The sequence below is a fragment of the Mobula hypostoma genome, chromosome 1 (assembly GCF_963921235.1).
Source record: "Mobula hypostoma chromosome 1, sMobHyp1.1, whole genome shotgun sequence".
NCBI classification, from domain to species: domain Eukaryota; kingdom Metazoa; phylum Chordata; class Chondrichthyes; order Myliobatiformes; family Myliobatidae; genus Mobula; species Mobula hypostoma.
The window spans coordinates 199729510-199756096 of record NC_086097.1 but is presented as its reverse complement, the minus strand read 5'-3'; the positions used below and the strand labels follow the sequence as shown (position 1 = coordinate 199756096).

The following is a 26587-nucleotide window of genomic DNA, read 5'->3' as shown; positions in this document are numbered from 1 at the left end:
CAATTAAATACTTTCCCCATGCTGTCTGCTCCTCTCTCTCTGTCCAAAGCTATGGTAAAAGTCACTGAATGTGGTCACTATCTCCAAAATGCTCACCTACCAAGAGATCTGTCACCTGACTAGGTTCATTGCCTAGAACCAGAGCCAGTGCCCAGAACCTTTCCTCCAGTCAGCCCATCTGCATATTGAATTATGAATCCTTCCTGGACACACCTACCAAATTCTGCCTCATCTAAATCTTTTGCATTAATGAGATACTGATCAATATTAGGGAAGTTAAAGTCAGCCATGACAGCAACCCTGTTATTTTTGTACTTTTCCAAAATCTGCCACACTATCTGCTCCTCTATGTCTCTGTTGCTACCAAGAGTCTATAGAATAGTCTGAAAAGAGTGATTGCTCCCTTCTTCTTTCGGAATTCCACTCACACATTCAGTAGACAATCCCTCCAGGACATACCTCCCCTTTCTGCAGTTCCAATACTATCCATGATAAGTAATGCCACTCTCCCACCTCTTTTACCTCCCTCCCTATTCCTTTTGAAGAATCTAAACCCGAGTCTTCAGTAGCTCTCCCTGCCCTTGTTCCAGCCAAGTCTCTGTAATTGCCAAAATGCTTGCAGCTCCATGCTTTGATCTACGCTCCAAGTTAATCACCCTTGTTATTTTAGTTCATGCACTAAAATAACTAACTGCCTCCTGCAACTTATGTACGACCACCTCCCTGTGACCTCCCCCTTCTCCTAAAAGAGTCATCCAGCTCCCTAACATGGTCTGTAACGATGCAATTCTCACAGGGCGCTATCCCTGATCATCCATTCTCACTACTCTAGCTAGGCGCAAAGAAAGTAAGAGAAACTTAACAGCAACTTCAACCTAGCCTCACCTCTCTTGTAGAAACATCTGAACAAAAGCCTCAGTTTCTCACTGAACTGTCCCACTTACACAGTGGCCACTCTACTTAAACCTCACTTTTATTGGCCCTTTCAAAGTGCCTATTAACCCAAATGATCCAGCGCTCTGCAGAAAGTTCTCACAGGCTCCGCTCACTTCTTAAAATCTGGTATTTACTCTCCACAAGTAACTGTTCCCACAATCTCACTCCAAAAAATTCTCAGCAGACCCTGTTCACTTTTTTTTAAATCTGGAGGATTATCTTATTGATCATCGAAGCTAACCACCATTCATTTTGACCTGAATTTGCATAGCTTTGAATGGTGGTGGTTACCATGGCTTCCAGAACATCCCCATCTACGTGAATAGCAATCACAGGCTCAGAATCAGATTTAATACCATTAGCATAGGTCGTGAATTTTTTTGTTTTCCAGCAGCCGAACAGTGCAATATGCAATTAAATCCATCTGTTCCCTCACTTCTAATTATCACATGCAGGAAGATTCAGGAAATTGGGTTGATGCTGATTTTCATCCCAAGAGAGAACTTGTAGAATGTCTAAGTTGGCTTTTCAGAACAGTTTGTGATTGAGCCCACAAGGGGATCATCTATTCTGGATTGAGTGTCGTGTAATGAACTGGATTTGATTAGGGAGCTTAAGGTAAAGGAAAAGTTGGAAGACAGTGATCACAGAATTCACCCTGCAATTTGAGAGGGAGAAGCTAAAATCAAATGTATCAGAACTACTGTAGAGTAAGGGGAATTACAGAGGCACGAGAGAGGAGCTGGCCAAAGTTGAATGGAAGGGAATAATAGCAGGGATGACAGCAGAGCAGCAATAGGTGGAGTTTCTGAGTGTAATTTGGAAGGCACAGGATAGAAACATTGCAAAACAGTAGTATTGTAAAGGTTAGGATGATGCAACTGTGGACTACAAGGGAAGTCAAAGCCAACAAATAAGCAAGTTATATAATAGAGCAAAAATTAGTAGCAAGTTAGAAGATTGCGAAGCTTTTAAAAACCACAAGGAAAGAACTAAAAAACCCATAAGGAGGAAAAAGATGAAATCTGAAAGTAAGCTAGCCAATAATATCAGGATATCACTAGTGTTTTTTTTTCAGATATATAAAGAGTAAAAGAAAGGAGAGAGTAGATCTTGGACTGCTGGAAAATGATGCTGGAGAGGTAGTAATGGGGGACAAGTAAATGACAAATGAACTGAATGTATTTTGCATCAGTCTTCACAGTGGAAGATACTAGCAGTATGCCGGAGGTTCAAGAGTGTCAGGAGCAGAAGTGAATGCAGTTGATATTACCAGGGAAAAGGTGCTTGGGAAGGTAAAAGATCTGGAGATAGATTCATCAACTGAACCAGATGGACTATAACCCAATGTTCTAAAAAAGGTAGCTGAAGAGATTGTGGCGGCATTAGCAATGATCTTTCAAGAATCAATAGATTCTAGCATGGTTCTAGAGGACTGGAAAATTGCAAATGTCACTCCACTCTTCAAACAAGGAGGAAGGCAGAAGAAAGGAAATTATAATCCAGATAGCCTGGCCTGGTTGGAAAGTTGTTGGGAGTCCATTATTAAGTATGAGGCTTCAGGGTACTTGGAGTCTGATGATAAATAAGCCAAAGCCAGCATGGTTTCCTGAAGGGAAAATCTTGCCTGAAAAATCTATTGGAATTCTTTGAAGAAATACCAAGCAAGATGTTGTGTACTTGGATTTACAGAAGGCCTTTGACAAGGTGCCACATGAGGCTGCTTAGCAAGATCAGAGTCCATGGTATTACAGGAAAGATACTAGCATGGCTAAAGCATTGGCTGATTGGCATAGGGGTTGGTGTTGGGACCGCATCTTTTACATTGTATGTCAATGATTTGCATGACGGAATTGATGGCGTTGTGACCAAATTTGCAGACGATACAAAGAAGGGTGGAGGGGCAGGTAGTGCTGAGCAAGCAGAGAGGTTACAGAGGACTTGGACAGATTAGGAGAATGGGTGAAGAGGTGGAAGACAGAATACAAGGTTGGGACGTATAGTGTAGACTAATCAGAGAAAATTCTAAACTCTGGGGTGCAAAGGTACTTGGGAACCCTCATGTAAGATTCCCTGAAGGTTAATTTGTAGGTCGAATTGGTAGTGAGGAAGGTAAAGACAATGTTAGTATTAATTTCAAGAGGAATAGAATATAAAAACATGGATATAATCCTGATGCTTTAGAGGCCATCGTTGAGGCCTCATTTGAAGTGTTCCGGGCCCCTCATCTAAGAAAGGATGTGCTGACATCGGAGAGAGTTCAAGGAAGTTCAAAAGAATGATTCCAGGAATGAAAGGCTGATCATATTAGGAGTGTTTGATGGATCTGGGCCTGTACTCACTGGAATTCAGAAGCATGGGGGTGGCGGGGGGGGGGGGGAAAAGAGGAGAGGTCTCTTTGAAATCTATCAAATGTTCAAAGGACTCAATGATGTGGATAGGATGTTTCCTACAGTAGCGAAGTCTAGGACCAGAGGACACAACCTCATAGTGGAGATGAGGAGCAATTTCTTTAGTCAGAGGGTGGTGAGTCTGTGGAATTTATTGCCACAAGCAGCTGTGGAGGCCAGATCATTGGGTGTATTTAAGGGGAAGTTGATATATTTTTGATTAGTCAGAGCACGAAAGGTTACAGGGAAATGGCAGAATGGAGTTGAGAGGGAAATGGATTGGCCATGGTCAAACGGAAGAGCAGACTTGTTGGGCCAAATGGCCTAATTCTGCTCTGTCTTATTGTCACAAAAGTAGCATCTTTCAGAAATATATATCCACAAATGGCTTGTTCACAAAAATCAGGGTCAGAACACAGCTAATTACCAACTAACCAGACAACAGGAATTCTGCAGATGCTGGAAATTCAAGCAACACACATCAAAGTTGCTGGTGAACGCAGCAGGCCAGGTAGCATCTCTAGGAAGAGGTACAGTCGACGATTCAGGCCGAGACCCTTCGTCAGGACTAACTGAAGGAAGAGTTAGTAAGAGATTTGAAAGTGGGAGGGGGAGGAGGAGATCCAAAATGATAGGAGAAGACAGGAGGGGGAGGGATGGAGCCAAGAGCTGGACAGGTGATTGGCAAAGGGGATATGAGAGGATCATGGGGCAGGAGGCCCAGGGAGAAAGACAAGGGGGGGGGACCCAGAGGATGGGCAAGGGGTATAAGTCAGAGGGACAGAGGGAGAAAAAGGAGAGTGAGAGAAAGAATGTGTGTATAAAAATAAATAACGGATGGGGTACGAGGGGGAGGTGGGGCCTTAGCGGAAGTTAGAGAAGTCGATGTTCATGCCATCAGGTTGGAGGCTACCCAGACGGAATATAAGGTGTTGTTCCTCCAACCTGAGTGTGGCTTCATCTTTACAGTAGAGGAGGCCGTGGATAGACATGTCGGAATGGGATGTGGAATTAAAATGTTTGGCCACTGGGAGATCCTGCTTTCTCTGGTGGACAGAGTGTAGGTGTTCAGCAAAGCGGTCTCCCAGTCTGCGTCGGGTCTCGCCAATATATAGAAGGCCACATCAGGAGCACCGGACGCAGTATATCAACCCAGCCGACTCACAGGTGAAGTGTCGCCTCACCTGGAAGGACTGTCTGGGGCCCTGAATGGTGGTAAGGGAGGAAGTATTAGGGCATGTGTAGCACTTGTTCCGCTTACAAGGATAAGTGCCAGGAGGGAGATCAGTGGGGAGGGATGGGGCGGACGAATGGACAAGGGAGTCGCGTAGGGAGCGATTTTTGCGGAAAGCAGGGGGGGGGGGAGGGAGGGAAAGATGTGCTTAGTGGTGGGATCCCGTTGGAGGTGGCGGAAGTTACGGACAATAATATGTTGGGCCCGGAGGCTGGTGGGGTCGTAGGTGAGGACCAGGGGAACCCTATTCCTAGTGGGGTGGTGGGAGGATGGAGTGAGAGCAGATGTACGTGAAATGGGGGAGATGCGTTTAAGAGCAGAGTTGATGGTGGAGGAAGGGAAGCCCCTTTCTTTAAAACAGGAAGACATCTCCCTCGTCCTAGAATGAAAAGCCTCATCCTGAGAGCAGATGCGGCGGAGATGGAGGAATTGCGAGGAGGGGATGGCATTTTTGCAAGAGACAGGGTGAGAAGAGGAATAGTCCAGATAGCTGTGAGAGTCAGTAGGCTTATAGTAGACATCAGTGGATAAGCTGTCTCCAGAGACAGAGACAGAAAGATCTAGAAAGGGGAGGGCTGTGTTGGAAATGGACCAGGTAAACTTGAGGGCAGGATGAAAGTTGAAGGCAAAGTTAATAAAGTCAACGAGCTCAGCATGCGTGCAGGAAGCAGCGCCAATGCAGTCGTCGATGTAGTGAAGGAAAAGTGGGGGACAGATACCAGAATAAGCACGGAACATAGATTGTTCCACAAAGCCAACAAAAAGGCAGGCAACTAACCAGGCTGCTTTTAATCTTCAAAGTAATGGAAGGTATCATCAACAGTGCTTTCAATAACATGTCCACCGATGCCCCCATTTGGGTTGTGCAACATCTTCTCTGTTCCAGATACAATCACCAACTTGGACCAATGTCGACCAAAGAGCTGAAATTCAGGGAATCAGTGTCTGCTTTTGACATTGTCAGCAATTGCTGAAATGTGACATCAAGCAGCTTAGTACAAATGATTTGCCTATTACTAATTGTTGGAGTCATCTTTCACACAAAGGAAAATGGTGTGGTTGATGGAAGACAATCATACTATCTGCATATCAATGTAGGTGTTCTTCAGCACAGTGTCATTAGCTCAACCACGTTCAGCAATGACCTTCTCATCATAAAAGCAGAGAAGATTCCTCTCATCACTAAGTTCTTAAAAAAAAAGCAACTGAAAAACCATTTAAATAGTGTGACTACAAGATCAGATTAGAAGCTTGGTAAACTGCAGCAAATAACTCATTTTCTCACATGCCAATTGCATGATGCTTTCCTCCTGCTTAGATCAGCACGGCATTAACCAGGAAGGAAGGCAATGAAATGGCAAACCAGCTCACTTGAATGCCATCCCATCCACCAGCTTCATTCCTTCAACACTGGAACCCAGAGACTGTTGTGGACAACGAAGTGCACAGCAATTACTTGTGTAGATATTTCAACACTACCCTCTAACCCGGCCTTCTCCATTCTGGAGAACAGAGGCGGTAGGTGCACAGGAGTACCAGCATTTTGCAGGCTTCCTTCCATGTTGCACAGCTTCCCAATGTTCCTTTATAATTGATGGGTCAAAAACGTAGATCTTCCCACCCAAGAACATCTTTGTAACACCTTCAAAAGAAGGTAGCTTTCTGCCTTCTTGATGGATAATAACTACTCAGGAATGCCCACATCCTGAAAAATGAACACATTTGCTTTAAAATTTGTAGTGAAACATCAATTCATAAAACTAAATCACATTCTAAATTAATCAGGCCAAAATAAAGCAAGAAGACAATTACAGAACAAACAGAATCCTAAAATAATTGAAAGTTACTTTTCCTTTGAAGTAAGAATTATCTTTTTGAAGTTTATTCTTTGATTGCATAGTAATAAATCCTACAAAATTTATACAGGCTGGTTATTTTATCCTAGATTAAATTTTAGGTTAAGCACCAAACATACTATTGTAACTAATTTTGAAAATGCTCTGAATCAGAATCGGGTTTAATACCACTGACATATTGTTAAATTTGTGGCAGTACAATGCAATATGATAAAGTATGGAAAAAAGGAATTACAGTAATTGTAACTCTGCGTCTTAAATAGTTAAAATAAGTAGTGCAAAAACAGAAAACGTAAAAAAAACTATTGAAGTAGTGTTCTGGGTTCAAAGTCCATTTAGAAATCAGAAGGCAGAGGGGAAGAAGCTGTTCCTGAATCACTGTGTGTGCGCCTTCTGGCACCTGTACCTCCTTCCTGATGGTAATAATGAGAAGAGGGTGGTGGAAGTATTAGCATCATATACATGACTGAAGTATCAAATAACAGAAAATGTCAAACTCATATAAAAGAAACAACTAGCTGGAGAAACTCAGGTCAGGCAGCATCTTCTTCTGCTAGCAGACAAATGTTACAGGAGCATCAAAACTAAAACCACAAGGCTACTGAACAGCTTCCTCCCACAGGCAGTCAGACTGCTAAATAGCTGCTCCACCTGACTCTGCTTTGGACACTTTTAACTTGCACTGGGCACTTATAACTTGATTTTAACTGACATGCGGCTGTTGTGTTTTACTATTTATTGTTATGTTTATTATTTAGTGCTGCGTTTGTTATGTTATGATTGCACTGCTCCTGGGAAACGCTGTCTCATTCTGCCCTGCAGAGCTGATGTACGGTTAGAATGACAATAAAGTTTTTTGAATCTTTGAATCTGTAAATCGTCTCAACACAAAACTCCTGCAGTCTCTCTGCTTCCACAGATGCAGTTCCTCTGGCAGTTTTTTTATTTGTTTCTGATTACAGCATCTGCTTTCTCATGTCCCTACATATTTACACAACTAATATGTCTTGGTAGTATGTCAAGGTAAGTTTAAACCATTTTAAAATATTAAGTTATGACAAACATGGTAAGAGGGGCATATCACTTTTAAAAACAACAACATATAAACTTCTACGTATGAAATATCTACCAGGCTGCTACTCCTTATCATATCTTTACATGTACAATACAAAGCAACTTCATTTCATATAACTTAAACTACAAGTGACTATTTTAAAGAGGTTTAAAACAGTCACAAAAATACTTACAATAATAGCACATTTTTTAAAAATCAAAGAATGCTATCACAAATAAAAACTAAACATTTTGCTGAATCTGATCCTACAAAACTCACTTTTCTCCCAACAATCTTGAATAAAGTTAACCAGCCACATCAACTTATACAGGAAAGGAGCAACAACAAATTCTCTCATCTACTTAAAAGCAAATATTACAAATTATATTTTTTTAACAAAAACACTTATTAACTTTCAACAGCATTAGCACAGTTCATAAGATAACAGAAGATTGCAAGCCTGGCTTACAAAGTGTCTTTCTACTAAAGCATCACAGACCAACCATTTATCACTCACAAATAAAGTTTCACAAGAGACTATGGAGAAGTGTGTAAATATTTTTTCCTCTTGCATAGGTTACTCTAGTCTTTACCTGCTGGCATCTTGGGTCTCGACAATCATATAATCCTGTCGAACTAGACTTACTCGATGTACCTAATAAATCATTTCAACACCTGCAACATAAAGGAGTCAAACATGATCAGGACTAGCATCGTACGCAAACCAATTCAACTCTTGCCCAGCTTTCATCCCCCTCAGTGACCGCAAGCTTCGGCTTTCATCCCCCTCAGTGACTACAAGCCTCGGCTTTCATCCCCCTCAGTGACCGCAAGCCTCAGTTAGCGGACACAAGTGCTTTTCCTCCAAGGATAGAAGGGGCAATTGCATCAACACTGGCGTTTCTCGCCAGAGACATTGTAGACAACTCCTGCGAGTAACAGGAATAACCCCCGCCCCATCCAGCTAAGTAGGAGTCCGTAATGCAGAACACACCCCTCCCGCCACATCAATGGCACAGACGGTTGGGGTGCGGGGTGGTCAGTAAGGCAGACAACCCTCTGCCCCATCAGCGGTGAAAACCAGCTGCCCCATTACCGGGGCCTGAAACCCGGAGACGCTATGTCACCCTGAACCTCATCTAGGAACCGGATTTTCGTTGTTCACGCAACCGCCGCCGCCCACCCCCTTTCGTCCGTTCCTTTTACCTCCTGAAACCCCGCCGTTTTATTAATCTTCATCTTTCTAATCGCTTTAAAATACCTTGCAGCGGATTTCGGACTGATGGGGAAAATACTTCCGGCAATCAACAGGGAAGTTCCTGTCACCGTCACAGATGGGCGGGGCAAAGCAAGAAGGAGTGTTTTGGAAACGTGAAACAGTAGCTGCTGGAAATCCAGAGTAACGTCAGCAAAACTCAGCAGGTCAGGCAGCATCTATGGAAAGAAATAAAGAGTCGACGTTTCGGGCCGAGATCCTTCATCTGGAGGGTTTGGGGCCTTTTGCTAAATTGTTTTCCCTTTTTTTTAAGTTTCAGAAGCTCATAGGTTTGGTGTGAAGGATCAGCGGTGCTGTCCCAGCATGTTCCATTTGCTTAAACCAAGTCCTTTCATCTTGCCCTTGTAGAAATGTCTGTATCCTAATACAGAGTACACCCTTATCCACCAGTCAGCCAGGTGAATCGTAATACAGAGTACACCCTAATCCACCGGCCAGCCAGGTGAATCGTAATACACACAAAATGCTGGAGGAACTCAGCAGGACAGTCAGCATAGATAGGAAAGTGTAAACAGCCAACACTTTGGGCTGAAACCCTTCATTAGGTCTGGAAAAAGAGATGAGAGGTCAGAGTAAGAAGGTGGGAGAGGGGGAGGAAGAAGTGCAAGGTAGTATGTGATAGGTGAGGGGAGGAAGAAGTGCAAGGTAGTATGTGATAAGTGAAACTGGAAGGTGAGGTAGTATGTGGTAGGTGAAACGGGGGTGGGGGTAGTATGTGATAGGTGAAACTGGGAGGGGGGTAGTATGTGATAGGTGAAACCGGGAGGGGGCGTAGTATGTGAAAGGTGAAACCGGGAGGTGGGGGGTAGTATGTGATAGGTGAAACCGGGAGGGGGGGGTAGTATGTGATAGGTGAAACTGGGAGGGGGGGTAGTATGTGATAGGTGAAACCAGGAGGGGGGGTAGCATGTGATAGGTGAAACTGGGAGGGGGGGTAGTATGTCAGGGGTCCCCAACCTTTTTTGTACTGCGGACCGGTTTCATATTGACAGGGGGAGGGGGGGTAGGGTTGCCAACGGACAAGAGAAGAGCCAATACGCTGTTTACACAGCGAGACTACAATGACCATGAATCCTTGAGAGGGCACCAGTGCGCATGCGTGCTTTGCGTATGCGTGTACGTGCAGATGTTTTCTACAAACTGATTTTGGTGATTCTGTTGGGGGGGGGATGTTAATCATGACCGGAATATAGGTGATAAGTGCCTAATACACTCAATCTCGTTTCTAAAAGGGTTTATCTAACGAATTTAATATTAAACGCACAGCGCATATTTTCCTCGCATGAATACAATGATAAGTCAATTATCAGGGAAGGACAGGGGAGCTTGAACAACAGTAAGTGTTGAACGAACTTCCAGTAGAAGTGGTAGAGGCAGGTTCGATATTATTTAAAGGAAAATTGGATAGGTATACGGACAAAAAAGGAATGGAGGGTTATGGGCTGAGTGCAGATCGGTGGGACTAGGTGAGAGTAGTGTTTGGCACGGACTAGAAGGGCAGAGATGGCCTGTTTCCGTGCTGTAATTGTTATATGGTTATATAAGTAAGCCAATAGAAACTACAGCACAGAAACAGGCCTTTTGGCCCTTCTTGGCTGTGCCGAACCATTTTCTGCCTAGTCCCACTGACCTGCACACGGACCATATCCCTCCATACACCTCCCATCCATGTATCTGTCCAATTTATTCTAAAATGTTAAAAAAGAACCCGCATTTACCACCTCGTCTGGCAGCTCATTCCATACTCCCACCACTCTCTGCATGAAGAAGTCCCCCCTAATGTTCCCTTTAAACTTTTCCCCCCTCACCCTAAACCCATGTCCTCTGTTTTTTCTCTCCCCTTGCCTCAGTGGAAAAAGCCTGCTTGCATTCACTCTATCTATACCCATCATAATTTTATATACCTCTATCAAATATCCCCTCATTCTTCTACGCTCCAGGGAATAAAGCCCTAACCTATTCAACCTTTCTCTGTAACTGAGTTTCTCAAGTCCCGGCAACATCCTTGTAAACCTTCTCTGCACTCTTTCAACCTTATTTATATCCTTCCTGTAATTTGGTGACCAAAACTGAACACAATACTCCAGATTCGGCCTCACCAATGCCTTATACAACCTCATCATAACATTCCAGCTCCTATACTCAATACTTTGATTAATAAAGGCCAATGTACCAAAAGCTCTCTTTATGACCCTATCTACCTGTGACGCCACTTTTAGGGAATTTTGTATCTGTATTCCCAGATCCCTCTGTTCCACTGCACTCCTCAGTGCCTTACCATTAACCCTGTATGTTCTACGTTGGTTTGTCCTTCCAACGTGCAATACCTCACGCTTGTCAGTATTAAGCTCCATCTGCCATTTTTTAGCCCATTTTTCCAGCTGGTCCAAGTCCCTCTGCAGGCTCTGAAAACCTTCCTCACTGTCTACTACACCTCCAATCTTTGTATCATCAGCAAACTTGCTGATCCAATTTACCACATTATCATCCAGATCATTGATATAGATGACAAATAACAATGGACCCAGCACTGATCCCTGTGGCACACCACTAGTCACAGGCCTCCACTCAGAGAAGCAATTCTCTACTACCACTCTTTGGCTTCTTCCATTGAGCCAATGTCTAATCCAATTTACCACCTAGCATTTACCAATAGCATCATAACATTTTAAGTAACGTTTGGATATTAAATACACAGCACATATTTTCCCCGTATGAACATATTGCAACACACCAATATCGCTGAATCAGTGGGAGCCCTGGGCTGAATGCTTGTTTCCCTGCAACAAGATGGTCCCATCGAGAGGTTATGGGAGACAGCAATACTTGAACGGGGTTCCTTATGTCCAGTCTATTACGCAATTTGGTTTTCGTTCCATTCATTCATTGCAGAGGTATGTGGGAAATGGAAGAAACGTTTTCAGTGCTTTCGTGGCTATCTCAGGATATTTAGCCTTGACTTTGATCCAGAATGCCAGCAGAGATGTTATGTCAAACATACTTTTCAGCCCGCCGTCATTTGCAAGCTCGAGAAGTTGATCTTCTTCCCGCGCTGACATGGATGACGCACGGGTAATGACCTCGCATGAGTAATGGCTCAACAGTGGGCGTGACAAGCAAAGAGGAAAGGTGCAGCTGACTCCTATTGCCAAATCATATTGTTTCCTCGCGGCCTGGTAGTGCATGCTTTGCGGCCCGGTACCGGTCCGCGGCCCGGTGGTTGGGGACCGCTGTAGTATGTGATAGGTGAAACGGGGAACGGGGGGTAGTATGTGATAGGCGAAACCAGGAGGTGGGGTAGTATGTGATAGGTGAAATTTGGGGGCGGGGGGTAGTATGTGATAGGTGAAACTTGGGGGGGAGGGTAGTATGTGATAGGTGAAATCGGGAGGGGGGTAGTATGTGATAGGTGAAACTGGGAGGGGGGTAGTATGTGATAGGTGAAACCCGGAGGGGGGGGTAGCATGTGATAGGTGAAACTGGGAGGAGGGGTAGTATGTGATAGGTGAAACCAGGAAGAGGGGTAGTATGTGATAGGTGAAACCGGGAGGGGGGTAGTATGTGATAGGTGAAACCGGGAGGGGGGGGTAATATGTGATAGGTGAAACTTGAGGGGGGGGTAGTATGTGATAGGTGAAACTGGGAGGGGGGGGTAGTATGTGATAGGTGAAACCGGGAGGAGGGGTAGTATGCGATAGCTGAAACTGGGAGGGGGGTTAGTATGTGACAGGTGAAACTGGGAGGGGGGTAGTATGTGATAGGTGAAACCCGGTTTGGGGGGGTGGTAGTGTGTAATAGGTGAAACTGGGAGGGGAGGTGGAGTAATATGTGACAGGTGAAACCGGGAGAGTGGGGGGTAGTATGTGATAGGTGAAACCGGGAGGTGGGGTAGTATGTAATAGTTGAAACTTGGGGGGGGGGTAGTATGTGATAGGTGAAACCGGGAGGAGGGGTATGTGATAGGTGAAACCGGGAGTGTGGGTAGGTGAAGTAAAGAGCTGGGAAGTCAATTGGTGAAAGAGATGAGGGCTGAAGGATGTCCCAGTGGCCACCTATTACAATTCTACTTCTCATTCCTATTCTGACATGTCACTCCATGGTCTCCTCTACTGTGACAATGAGGCCCCACTCAAGTTGAAGGAGCAATAGCTTGTATTCTGTCTGGGTAGGCTCCAATCCAATGGCATGAACATCGATTTGTCAAACTTCCAATAATTGCCCCCCCCTTCACCATTCCCTATTCCTATTTCCCTCTCTCACCTGATCTCCTTACCTGCCCACCACCTCCCTCTGGTGCTCCTACCCCTTCCATGGTCTTTTGTCCTTTCCTATCAGATTCTCCCTTCTCCAGCCCTTTATCTCTTTCACCAGTCGACTTCCCAGCTCTTTACTCGACTATTTACCCTTTTCCATTGATGCTGCCTGGCTGGTGAGTTCCTTCGGCGTTTTGCTTTGATTTCCAGCATCTGCAGATTTTCTTTTGTTTGAGATGTACATGAATGATTTTGAAACCCTGGAAGAAAGGAGATAGTGGATCCTGTCAGATGGTTCTTCAAACACACTGTCAAACTATCGTCTTCCTCCAGTAAAAACTCTGTCCCATTCTCCTACCTCCAGCACTGATAATAAGATGATGAGACCTTCCTCATAAAGGTCTCTGAAATGTCTTCCTTCTTCCTAAACCATGGATTCCATTCCACCATTGTGAATGGAGTCCTTGACTATGTTTCATCTTTGTTCTCTAAGAAAGATCAAGTATGGAGTTTCCTGGTCCTCTGCTCTCATTGCGCTATCCTCTGCATTCAGCAGACTATACTGTTCCACTTAGTTCTTCCAACTCCAAAATGATTCCACCACTATTCCCCTCCCTCGTTTGTGCTTTGAAGAGATCATACACCCTGCAATGCTTTAGTCCACTCCTCTGTCATTATCAACCACCCCTCATCTTGAGGCATTCAACCACAGGAGGTGCAACACCTGCCCTTTCACCTCTTCTCAGGTGAAACAGTGATTCTCTGGCACTTTGTCAAGTCTACTGCACTGAGTTTAGCATTCATTATGTGGTGTCCCTGCATGTTGGAGATACCGAATGCAGATAGGATGGTGACAATGCAGAGTACCTGAGTCCTGTCTACTGGGTAACTTTTAAATTTCCTGTTTCCTCTGCTACCTTAATTCTCCAACTTGTGTCCATTCTGACTGACCTCTATGTGAATCAGAATTGGGCTTAATATCACTGGCATACAGTATGTCGTGAGATTTGTTGATTTGCGGCAGTAGTACAGTGCAATACATAATAAAAAGCTATGTAAAGTGTATACATATCTATATATAAATTAAGAAAGTAGTGCAAAAAGAGGGCAAAAATAGTGAGGTGGTGTACATGGATTCATAGTCCATTTAGAAATCTGAGGGCGGAGGGGAAGAAGCTGCTCCTGAAATGTCACATGTACAAGTGTACCTCTTCAGGCTCCTGTACCACCTCCTTGATGGTAGTAATGAGAAGGGAGCATGTCCTGGGTGAAGGGGGTCTTTCACAATAGATGCTGCCTTTCTAAGGCATCCTTTTCAAGATGCCCTCGATGCTGGAGAGTCTGGTGCCCATGATGGAGCTGGCTGAGTTTGCAACTTCCTGCAGCTTTTTCCGATCCTGTGCAGTGGCCCCTTCCGTAGAAGATAGTGCTGCAACCAGTTAGAATGCTCTCCACGATATATCTGCAGAAAGTTTCTAGTGTCTTTGGTGACATACCAAATCTCCTCAAACCCCTAATGAAATGTAGCCACTGTTGATCCTTCTTTATAATTGCATCAATATGTTGGTCCCAGGATAGATCTTCAGAGATGTTGACACGCAGGAACTTAAAACTACTTACCCTTACCACTGCTGATGCCTGGATGAGGACTGGTATGTGTTCCCTCAATTTATCCTTCCACAATCAAATCCTTGGTCTTGCTGATGTCGTGTGCAAAGTTGTTGTTGTGGCACCATCCAACCAGCTGACCTATGTCACTCCTGTAGATACCAATTGAAATTCTGCCACATCGATCAAGTTGTGTCAAATTGGTCCTCACCACTGGTACTGCGGCCTTTAGTCTCTGCCTAAACGCTGGGTTATGACCACTAGATGTTCCAGATCAGCTGAGCAGGACTGAGACCAAACCAATATGTCTATTCACCATGATGAGTTAATCATGAAGCATACTCCCCCTGCTCTATCTTTAGAGGACTGAACTGACCTGTCTTTGCAGAGAATGGTGAAGTCATTAGGCTGCAGTACTGTGTCCAAAATGACGAAGATTAACCATGTTTCAATGATGCAAAGTACACAGCAATCCCTGATGTCCCTCTGCACTGTAAACGTTCTCTGAAGTTTTCAGTTTTATTTTTCGGAGACTCTACATTCATCAGCTGGATAGTTGGGAGTGGAGTTTGAAGGCCTCTGTGTTTCAATCATACTTGTACCCCAGTGTGCCTATCCCACTTCCATTTTTTTAAAGGGAGACTACATTCACGACCTAAGTCTGCCACCTGCGGTTTGTAGATTTTGAGGATCGATAGATTGTTTAATCACCTTAAAATGATGTTGCTTAGTGAATTATCCATGGCTGTAACTGCGGTTTTCAGCTGTAGTAGTCCTAAACAGGAATACTTGAAGATTCTCATTGGAGCTGCATGCAGAGTTGCCACTCATAGCCACTTCCGCACTTCCACATATACCTGTGTGAATCCCCACAGTATCTGGTGACCCTGTGATCTCTGTCCTAGAGGCTGATATCAGAACATCCTTCATGGGAATGAACTCTTGCAAGGAGTTGGATCCTAATGGCACGCCCGGATGAATACTGAAAACCCGTGCTGGTAACTGGTGGAAGTGTTTGAGAACATCTTCAACCTTCACTGCTGCAGTCTAAGATTTCTTACTGGCTTCAAAATGCAGCAATAAAACTAGTGCCAAAAAAGAGCCAGGAGAGTAAGCTCAACAACTATTGCCAGGTAGCACTCGTTTACCATAATAAATTGCTTCAAATCATTGATTATGTCTGAAATTAACTTCTGCCTAAGCAGGGACTTGGCAATATGCTTACCTCCAAAGCAAGGTTACAAGTAGATTCAATCTTGCTAGCTCTCCACTCTGCCTTGAAGCACCTAGCCAACTGTAAAATGTACACTGGGCTGCTCTTCATTGATTACAGCTTGGCACTCAACACTATCATCCACTTAGAACTAATTACCAAGCCTCAGTTCCTTGGTCACTGTATCTCTCTCTACAACAAGATTGTTTTTGGGAGACCAGTCAGAGTGGCCCAGCAATAACATCCTCCTCCTTGTTAACAATCAAAATAAGCGTACCTCAAACTCACTGCTTTACCATCTCTACACTTATGATTGTGTGGCTAAGCACAGTTCAAATGGCATTTATAAATTCACTGATGAGTCTGCTGTTGTTGGTAGAATCTCAGACAGTGATGAGGAGTCATACAGAAGTGAGACAGATTGGCTGGTTGAGAGGTGTCTCATCAAAAATATTGCATTCAATGTCAGCAAGACCAAGGAATTGATTGTGGACTTCAGGAAAGGGAAGTTGGGTGAATAAACACAGGTCCTCATTGAGGGATCAGTGATGGAAAGGGTAAACAGCTTCAAGTTCCTGGCTGTCAATATCTCAGAGGTTCTATCCTGGGCCTAACACATTGAAGACGTTCTCCTCAAAACTAATCAGTAAGCTTCAAGACCTTAGCCTCAATATCTCCTTGTGCAATTGGATCTTCGATTTCCTCACTTGCAGACCTCAGTCAGTTCCAATTGGAAACAACACCTCCTCCGTGATTTCCATCAGCACAGATGCACCAGAAGGCTGTGTGCTTAGCCCCCTGATCTACTTGCTTTACACTTATGACAGTGTGGCTAAGCACAACTCTAATGCCATATTCAAGTTTGCTGATGACACCCATGTCGTAGACCTAATCAAAGGTGGTGATGAATCAGCATATTGGAGGAAGATTGAAAATCTGGATGAGTGGTGCCGGAACAACAACCTCGTACTCAATGTCAGCAAGACCAAGCAGCTGATTATTGACTTAAGGAGGAGGAAACTAGAGGTCCATAAGACAGTCCTCATTGGAGGATCAGAGGTGGAAAGGGTCAGTAACTTTCAAATCCTTGGTGTTATTATTTCTGAGGAATAGTAACACAGTACGGCATAGTAGTTAAGTGGATTTCCATAGGAGTTTGCGAAGATTCGGCAAGACTTCTAAAGCTTTGACGAACTTGTATAGATGTATAGATATTGACTGGCTGCACAGTCTGGTATGGAAACACCAGTGCCCTTGAACAGAAATTCCTCCAAAAGGTAATGGATATGCCCCTGTCCATCAAAGGTAAAGCCTGCTCCACCAGTGAGCACACCTACATTGAGCATTGTCGCAGGAAGACGGCATCCATCATCAGGGACTCCCCACTGTCCAGAACTTGTTTTCTTCTTACTGCTGCTCTCAGAAAAAAGGTACAGGAGCCTCAGGATTCACACCTCCAGGTTCAGGAACAGTTATTACCCCTCAACCATCAGGCTCTTGAACCAAAGGGGATAACTTCACTCAACTTCACTTGCCTCATCACTGAAATGCTCTCTCAACCAATGGACTAACTTTCAAGGACTCTTCATCTCATGGTCTCAATATTTATTGCTTATTTATTTATCATAATTATTTACTTATATTTGTATTTTCACAGTCTTTGGCTTTGCCACTAGTTGAACACTCAGATGCAGCCTTTCATTGGTTATATTATGATTATCGTTCTATTATGGATCTATTGAGTATGTCCACAAGAAAATAAATCTCAGGGTTGTATACAGTGACATATATGTATTTTATTAACAAATTTACTTTTAACTTTGAATTTTAGATGCAATCATGAAAAAGGACACACCACATCTCTACTTTGTTAGGAATTTGAAGAGATCCATTATGTCACCAAAGATGCTTACACATATCTATAGATGAACAAGGAAACATAATGGAGAGTTATGGACTCAGCCAGCTCCATCACAGGCATAACCTTCCTCACCATCAGGAGATCCTCAAGAGGTGGCAGTGTACCTCAGTAAGGAGCTCATCATCATTATCTGTGCAATGGTCCCATTTTCAGAATCTTTTACCAATTAAAACACGAAGCTCAACTTTTACTTCTCCAAGAAGTGGATGTTGTCCTCAACATTGCTCGGAAGTGGCATGTACTAAATGGAGTAACTAGCTGAAGATTATTCTGGACTTACAAAATTATATGGAGCACATATAAGTAAGAATTAATATGAAAATCATTGTTCCAAAAAAATTGTTTGCAATTTAAGTTGCATTGATACTTCATGGCTATTGAAACCAATGTTGGGTGTGAGGCATTTTGAGTTTGTACCATTGTAACTATTGCAAGATAATATATGAATGGTTGTATTAATTGGTTCTCACTGCTAACCCTCTTGATGAGATCAAGAAAGGAATTAAATAGCCATCTCTGGTATTTACATAACACTAGGCTCCAGGACAGCTTCTCTGTCACTATTAAAATACTATTGAGTAGCTTCCAAGGATGATATAATAGATTAATGACCTCACAATCTATCTTGTTATGATCTTGCACCTTATTGTTCACTTACACTGTACTTTCTGTGTGGCTCTTACACTTTATTCTGCATTCTGTTTTTGATTAACCTCGTTCCACCCCAAAGCATTATGTAATGAGTTGATCTGAATGAAGAGTACGCAAGACAAGCTTTTCACTGTATCTCAGTACACGTAACAATAGTAAAACAATTCCTTTAGAAAGTCCTTTGGCATTTCTTTAGCCAGAGGGTGGTGGACCTCTGAAATCCAGTGCCACTGAGTATATTTGAAGCAGATTTTGATAGGTTCTCAATTAGTCAAGGCATCAAAGGTTATTGGGAGAAGGCAGAAGAATGGAGGTTGAGAGGGGTAATAAGTCAGCCATGATAGAACAGGCTCAATGGACCGAATGGACTAATTCTGCTTCTTTGTTTTATGGTCTAATTCCAATTCCAATATCCCTGCCATGTAATTATGTGAAGAAAAAAAGGATGACAGGAGTGAAGGTAGGACCAATTAGAGGTAAAGGTGGGAAGATGTGCCTGGAGGCTGTGGAAGTAAGCGAGGTCCTCACTGAATACTTCTCTTCGGTATTCACCAATGAGAGGGAACTTGATGATGGTGAGGACAATATGAGTGAGGTTGATGTTCTGGAGCATGTTGATATTAAGGAAGAGGAGGTGTTGGACTTGTTAAAGTACATTAGGACGGATAAGTCCCCGGGGCCTGACGGAATATTCCCCAGGCTGCTCCACGAGGCGAGGGAAGAGATTGCTGAGCCTCTGGCTAGGATCTTTATGTCCTCGTTGTCCACGGGAATGGTAAAGGAGGATTGGAGGGAGGCAAATGTTGTCCCCTTGTTCAAAACAGGTAGTAGGGATAGTCTGGGTAATTATAGACCAGTGAGCCTTACGTCTGTGGTGGGAAAGCTATTGGAAAAGATTCTAAGAGATAGGATCTCTGGGCACTTAGAGAATCATGGTCTGATCAGGGACAGTCAGCATGGCTTTGTGAAGGGCAGATCGTGTCTAACAAGCCTGATAGAGTTCTTTGAGGAAGTGACCAGGCATGTAGATGAGGGTAGTGCAGTCGATGTGATCTATATGGATTTTAGTAAGGCATTTGACAAGGTTCCACATGGTAGGCTTATTCAGAAAGTCAAAAGGCATGAGATCCAGGGAAGTTTGGCCAGGTGGATTCAGAATTGGCTTGCCTGCAGAAGGCAGAGGGTGGTGGTGGAGGGAGTACATTCAGATTGGAGGATTGTGACTAGTGGTGTCCCACAAAGATCTGTTCTGGGACCTCTACTTTTCGTGATTTTTATTAACGACCTGGATGTGGGGGTAGAAGGGTGGGTTGGCAAGTTTGCAGATGACACAAAGGTTGGTGGTGTTGTAGATAGTGTCGAGGATTGTCAAAGATTGCAGAGAAACATTGATAGGATTCAGAAGTGGGCTGAGAAGTGGAAGATGGAGTTCAACCCGGAGAAGTATGAGGTGGTGCACTTTGGAAGGACAAACTCCAAGGCAGAGTACAAAGTAAATGGCAGGATACTTGGTAGTGTGGAGGAGCAGAGGGATCTGGGGGTACATGTCCACAGATCCCTGAAAGTTGCCTCACAGGTGGATAGGGTAGTTAAGAAAGCTTATAGGGTGTAAGCTTTCATAAGTCGAGGGATAGAGTTTAAGAGTGGTGATGTAATGATGCAGCTCTATAAAACTCTGGTTAGGCCACACTTGGAGTACTGTGTCCAATTCTGGTCGCCTCACTATAGGAAGGATGTGGAAGCATTGGAAAGGGTACAGAGGAGATTTACCAGGATGCTGCCTGGTTTAGAGAGTATGCATTATGACCAGAGATTAAGGGAGCTAGGACTTTACTCTTTGGAGAGAAGGAGGATGAAAGGAGACATGATAGAGGTGTACAAGATAATAAGAGGAATAGATGGAGTGGATAGCCAACGCCTCTTCCCCAGGGCACCACTGCTCAATACAAGAGGACATGGCTTTAAGGTAAGGGGTGGGACGTTCAAGGGGGATATTAGAGGAAGGTTTTTTACTCAGAGAGTGGTTGGTGCGTGGAATGCACTGGCTGAGTCAGTGGTGGAGGCAGATACACTAGTGAAGTTTAAGCGACTACTAGACAGGTATATGGAGGAATTTAAGATGGGGGCTTATATGGGAGGCAGGGTTTGAGGGTCAGCACAACATTGTGGGCTGAAGGGCCTGTACTGTGCTGTACTATTCTATGTTCTATGTAATACACAGTTCAGGACTTAATATTCTGGTTGTTAGTATATTCAGAGAGTTATCCTTCAACACGGTGACAAAAGAGGTACTCTTTCATTATCTGGTATTTTGTGCTCGGAACTCCTCTGACCAGCCAACTGTCTGGTTCTGCCATGTGGATATGTAATACTACGAAAGTTAGCTCTAAACAGTCAAGGTGTTATAGCAGGTTATTATAGCCATTTGAGGTGCAGTTAATCGCTTATTGTCTTTGTCTTTAAAAGTAGAAAGTATCAATGTACTCTTGAGTGTCAGAGAAGAGGGGAAACAGATTCTCTAAAAGATCTGCTGTTTTGAATAAAGTTCTTTTTTGGCTCCCTGCTATAGGCTCTGTGTGGCTTAATCACACTGTGGCTCACTGATGTTCAGTTTGGGTTCCATCCAGACCACTCACATCCAGATTTCATTGCAAACTCGGTGTAAACATGAATATGTGAACCAAATTCTTTTGATGAGTTAAGTGTAATTTGATGTGAAGTCAGCATATGGCTGGCTATGATATAAGGGAGGCTTAATAAAGTGGGAAACAATGGGAATTTTATCTGCGCTGGCTGGACTCATATTGCATGAATGATTTTGCTTTTCTGTCAGTGTTATCTTCTGCTAATAACAGGACTGGAGATCATGTTCAACTAGTCAGACAGAACTAATAGACAGAGAGAAACTGAACCAATGTCTCTGAAGGATGAGCTTAAGCAGAAATTTCCAGTTTCAATATAGACTGAGAAAGAGAATTATCTAAATTTGGAAAATTTGATATTAACACTGGATAACTGCAACAAGTCCTGACAGAAGTTAAGGCTGGAGGCGGGATGAAGTCAAGATGGTGCTAAATGGTGACTCCTTTTCTTGAATTGTCGGAAACAGCATTATTTCTATCTTTGACATTTCTTTTTTTTCCTTTTCAGGGTGTGGGGGGTTCTTTCGAAGACACTGCTACACTCTGATTTTGGTTCTTTGCGGGAATGATTCCCGCTCTCAGGGCCTCACAACCGGCCGCTTTTTGATATCCCAAGGACGCAGCCTGGAAGATGAGCGTACCTTCAGGGTTCCAGGTGTTGGGGGCTCTGAGGACATGCTGATTCTAGGCTGATGCCCCTGACTGAGGTGTCGCGGGAGAACACGTAACATCGGGAGCAGTGGGTTAGCTGCCAGCGGTTGTGTGTCCGGAGACCTGTGCCTTTTTGGTGCCGACTCTGGATACAGAGCTAATTAAAATGGGATGCAACAGACTTTTAACTTCGTAAATCAGTGAGTTATTTTTTATGTCCCCTCTCACTGCGAAACAGGGACATGTCTTTTTCCCTTATTCTACAAAGAGGTCAGTACCAGTGGTGTGCCTCAGGGAACTGTGCTGGGGTCCCCTTCTCTTCATGATTTTTATAAATGAGCTGGATGAGGAAGTGGAGGGATGGGTTAGTAAATTTGCTGATGACACAAAGGTTGGGGGTGTTGTGGATAGTGTGGAGGGCTGTCAGAGTTTACAGCAAGACATTGATAGGATGCAGAACTGGGCTGAGAAGTGGCAGTTGGAGTTCCACCCAGATAAGTGTGAGGTGGTTGATTTTGGTAGGTCAAATATGATGGCAGAATATAGTATTAACAGTAAGACTCTTGGCAGTGTGGAGGATCAGAGGAATCTTGGGGTCTGAGTCCATAGGACCCTCAAAGCTGCTGCATAGGTTGACTTTGTGGTTAAGAAGGCATACGGTGCATTGGCCTTCATCAATCGTGGAATTGAGTTCAAGAGCCGAGAGGTAATATTACAGTTATATAGGACCCTGGTCAGACCCCACTTGGAGTACTGTGCTCAATTCTGGTTACCTCACTACAGAAAGGATGTGGAAACTATAGAAAGGGTGCAGAGGAGATTTACAAGGATGTTGCCTGGATTGGGGATCACGCCTGATGATAATAGGTTGAGTGAACTTGGCCTTTTCTCCTTGGAGCGACGGAGGATAAGATGTGACCTGAAAGAAGTGTATAAGATGATGAGAGGCATTAATCATGTGGATAGTCAGAGGATTTTTCCCAGGGCTGAAATGGCTAGCATGAAAGGACACAGTTTTAAGTTGGTTGGAAATAGGTACAGAGGAGATATCAGGGGTAAGATTTTATGCAGAGTGGTGAGTGCCTGGAATGGGCTGCCAGCAATGGTGGTGGAGGCAGATACGATAGGGTCTTTTAAGAGACTTTTGGATAGGTACATGGAGCTTGGGTAACCCTAGGTAATTTCTAAAATAAGTACATGTTCAACACAGCATTGTTGGCCAAAGGGCCTGTATTGTGCTGTGGGTTTTCTATGTTTACAAAGAGACTGTGTTATGTCAAATTACTGGGTGAACAAGTGGTTTTTCAGGTACTGCAAGTCTGTGTCTTTGTTAATGCTTTGCTGCACGCTTGAATGTTCGGTGGAGGGTGCTGATGCTTTTTTGCTGGTGGGGGTGGGTGGCTTCTCATTGCATTGCTGCTGCTTGTTTGTGGGAGGGGAGGTTGGAGGGGCTTTGGGGTTCTAACATTTAACTGTCATTCATTCTTTGGGGCACTCCTCTGTTTTTGTCAATGTCTGTGAAGAAAATGAACTTCAGGATGTATGTTGTATACATTTCTCTGACATTAAATGTAGCTATTGAACCTACTATTCCTTAAGCCTGAGTAGGGCCTTGTTATAATACAGCAAGAGGCCAGACTGGAACATCTAGCAGTCATGTGTCATCTATTTTACCTGCTGAGGAAGTTTTCACCCTCATCCTTGCAGCAATGTACATTCGACCTTTGGCCGACATTAGGCAGGCACTGGAGGAGCTAAGCACCATGATCAACAGTTTTAAAACTGCGCACCCTGATGCCTTTCCTATCATTGCAGGGAATTTCAACCAGGCCAGCTTGAAGAAGTCTCTGAACAATTACCACTAACATATCACCCCTGGAACCAGAGGAGCAAACACAGTTGACCACTGTTACACAGTCATCAAGGACACTTACCATGCCCTCTCACTCCCTCACTTTGTAAAGTCCATTCTCCTGGCTGTACTTCTACTCCCGACGAGCAGACAGAGACGAAAGACCACAGCACCAGTGGTGAGGACCAAGTAAGTATTGTCAAGCAAGGTGGAGGAGCACTTAGAGGACAGCTTTGAGTTGGTGGACTGGATGGTACTTAGGGATTCATCTTCGAATCCAAATAAGTATGCCATAGAGTTCACTGACTTAATCAAGATCTGCATGGATGAGTGTGTACCTTTCAGAACCTACTGGACATACCCAAATGTTGATGAATCAGGGATTCACAGTCTGCTGAGGACTAGATCTGTGGCATTCAAGAACACTGATCCAGAACTATACAAGAAGTCCAGGTATGACATTCAGAAGGCTATTTTAAGAGTAAGAAAATAATTCCTATTGAACTTAGAGATGGAATCAGATGCATGTCATCTCTGACAGGGTTTGCAGGCCATTACTTCCTATAAGGCGAAACCTGACATCACGAACGATTGTGATGCTTCACTCCCAGATGAGCTCAACGCCTTTTACACACGCTTTGAAAGGAAGAATAAAACCACACCCGTGCAAATCCTTGCAGCATTGGTCGTCCTGTGATCTCTATCTTGGAGGCCTCCATCAGAACCTCTTTCAGGAGGGTGAACTCTTGCAAGGCATCACGCCCTGATGGTGTACCTGGTAGGGCACTGAACATCTGTGCCAACTAACTAGCAGAAGTGTGCAAGGCCATCTTCAATTTCTTACTGCTGCAGTCTGAATTTCCCACCTGTTTCAAAAGGGCAACAATCATACCAGTGCCCAAGAAGATCAGGGTGAGCTGCCTCAATGGGTATGACCCAGTTGCACTCACATCTGCTGGGATGAAGTGCTTTGAGAGGTTGACCATGGCCAATCTCACTGGCTCTTCACTCAACCTTGAATCACCTTAACAATAGCAATACCTACATCAGGTTGTTGTTTATTCATTACAGCTCAGAGTTCAATACCATCGTACCCTCGGTTCGAGTCAACAAGCTCCAAAACCTGGGCCTCTCTACCTCCCTCTGCAACTGGATCTTTAACTTCCTCACTGGGAGACCATAGTCTGAACAGATCAGACTTAACATATCCACCTCACTAAAAATCAACACTAGTTCTCCTCAAGGAAGCATGTTTAACCCACTGCTCTACTCTCTATATCCATGGCTCTGAGGTTAGACACAGTTCAAATGCCATCTATAAATTTGCTGATGACACAACTGTTGTTGGCTCAATTTCAGAGGGTGATGAGTAGAGAGAGAGAGAGAGAGATGGATCATCTGGTTGAAGGTGTTGAAACAACAATCTTGCACTCTGCATCGCTAAGACAAAGGAATTGATTGTGGACGAGGAAAGGGAAGTTGAGGGAACACACACCAGTCCTCAGCAAGGGGTCAGCAGTGGAAAGAGTGAATAGTTTAAAGTTCTAGAACATTTCTGAAGATGCAATTACAAAGGCGGGATGACAGTGACTATATTGTGTTTAAAGAGATTTGGTATGTAAGAATCTCACAAATTTCTACAAATGTATCATACAGAACTGGTTGCATCACCTTGTGGTATGGAGGGGTCACTGCAGAGGATCAGAAAAAGCTGCAAGAAGCTGCAACCTCAGCCAGCTCCTTCATGGGCACCAGCCTCCCCAACATCAAGGATATCTTCAAATGGTGATACCTCAAAAAGGTGGCATTCAGTCAGTAAGGATCGCTCATCGCTCAGGACATGCCCTCTTCTCGTTGCTACCATCAAAGAGGAGGTAGAGGAGCCTGAAGACTCCAGCATTCTGTGTGTGTTGCTCGTGTCTCTAGGCTGGGTGTGTCTGCACCTGTGCCACACCCCTACCCTGGCACTCCTTCTCTGCCACCTGCTCCACACCCCTCCCATAGTGCTCCACCTTTGTCATTCTCAACATCCTTTGCTTCCGCCAGATTTACAAACTTGGTCTCTGCTCCACGTACTGTGCAAAAGTCTTAGGCATCCTAGCTACATATGTCAATGACATTAAACGTGATTCTGATTCTGTTACTCTCCTTAAATAAAGGAATATTTTCAGATTATTGTTAAATAAATGGTTGTTACTGTCAATCACAGATGCAGAGTAGCCAGAGTTCTCATCACTTTCTGTAGGTTCAAAAGAAATACTAAGTCTTCTACTGATACCATTGCATTGAAAGATGCTTATCCAGTTAGCTCACACATCCAAAAGAATTGATATTAACGAATATATTTTATTGAAAACAATTTTCCAAAGACCTGCATAAATGCTTTGTCACAGAGCCACAGGGATCAATGTAAAATAACACAAGGATCAGTCACTAAAAACCTGGTTAAAAATACCATTTTACTGAGAGTTTTAAATGAGAAGGAAAAGTACAGGTCATTTAGTGCACAGGATGAAGATTTTAGACATGCAAATCTACTTTTCGTCTTGCAAAGGTACAGAATTTGTATGTTCTTGTCAGAATAAAATGCAAGAAACATAGGTATAGGAAGCCATGGTTTTTGAGAGATATTGAAGCCCTTCTTAAGAAAGAGAAGAAAGTGTATAGCAGATATAGGCAGGCAGGAAGAAATGAGGTACTTGAGGAGTATAACAAATGGAAGGGAGCACTTCGGAAGGAAATTTGGATGGCTAAGTCTGGACATGTGGTTGTTTATAGCATACAAGGTGAAGGAGTAACTTAAGGATTCTACAGAAATATTAAGAACAAAAGGATAGCAAGGGACAACATTGGTCCTCTGGAAAATCAGGGTGGTAATCCATGAATGGAACCAAAAAAGAGATGGGGGAGATCTTTTTGCATCTGTATTTACTCAGGAGCTGGACACAGAGTCAATAGATGTGAAACATTGCAGCAGTGAAGTCGTGAATCCTATACAGATTACAGAGGAAGAAGTGTTTGCTGCCTTGAGGTAAATTAAAGTGGTAACT

At 43.7% G+C, this 26587-nt stretch overlaps 1 protein-coding gene across 7 annotated transcripts in view; it reads right to left on the bottom strand.

Annotated features, from left to right (window-relative positions):
* LOC134354150 (protein EFR3 homolog A-like) overlaps nucleotides 1–8804 on the bottom strand; it is a 167324-nt gene extending 158520 nt beyond the window's left edge. For 3 of the 7 annotated variants that reach the window (XM_063062985.1, XM_063062995.1, XM_063063029.1), the window contains exons 1-2: nucleotides 8677–8803; nucleotides 8064–8145 (exon numbers count right to left, since the gene is read on the bottom strand). Coding sequence is in view for 2 of the 7 variants with exons in the window: in XM_063063029.1 (XP_062919099.1) it covers nucleotides 8064–8073 (10 nt within the window). In the remaining 5 variants the exon portion in view is untranslated. Of the gene's footprint in view, nucleotides 1–8063; nucleotides 8146–8676 lie in introns of all 7 variants that reach the window. The other 4 variants (XM_063062975.1, XM_063063012.1, XM_063063021.1 and 1 more) reach the window with 3 other exon arrangements.
* Between the last annotated feature and the right edge of the window lie 17783 nt (nucleotides 8805–26587).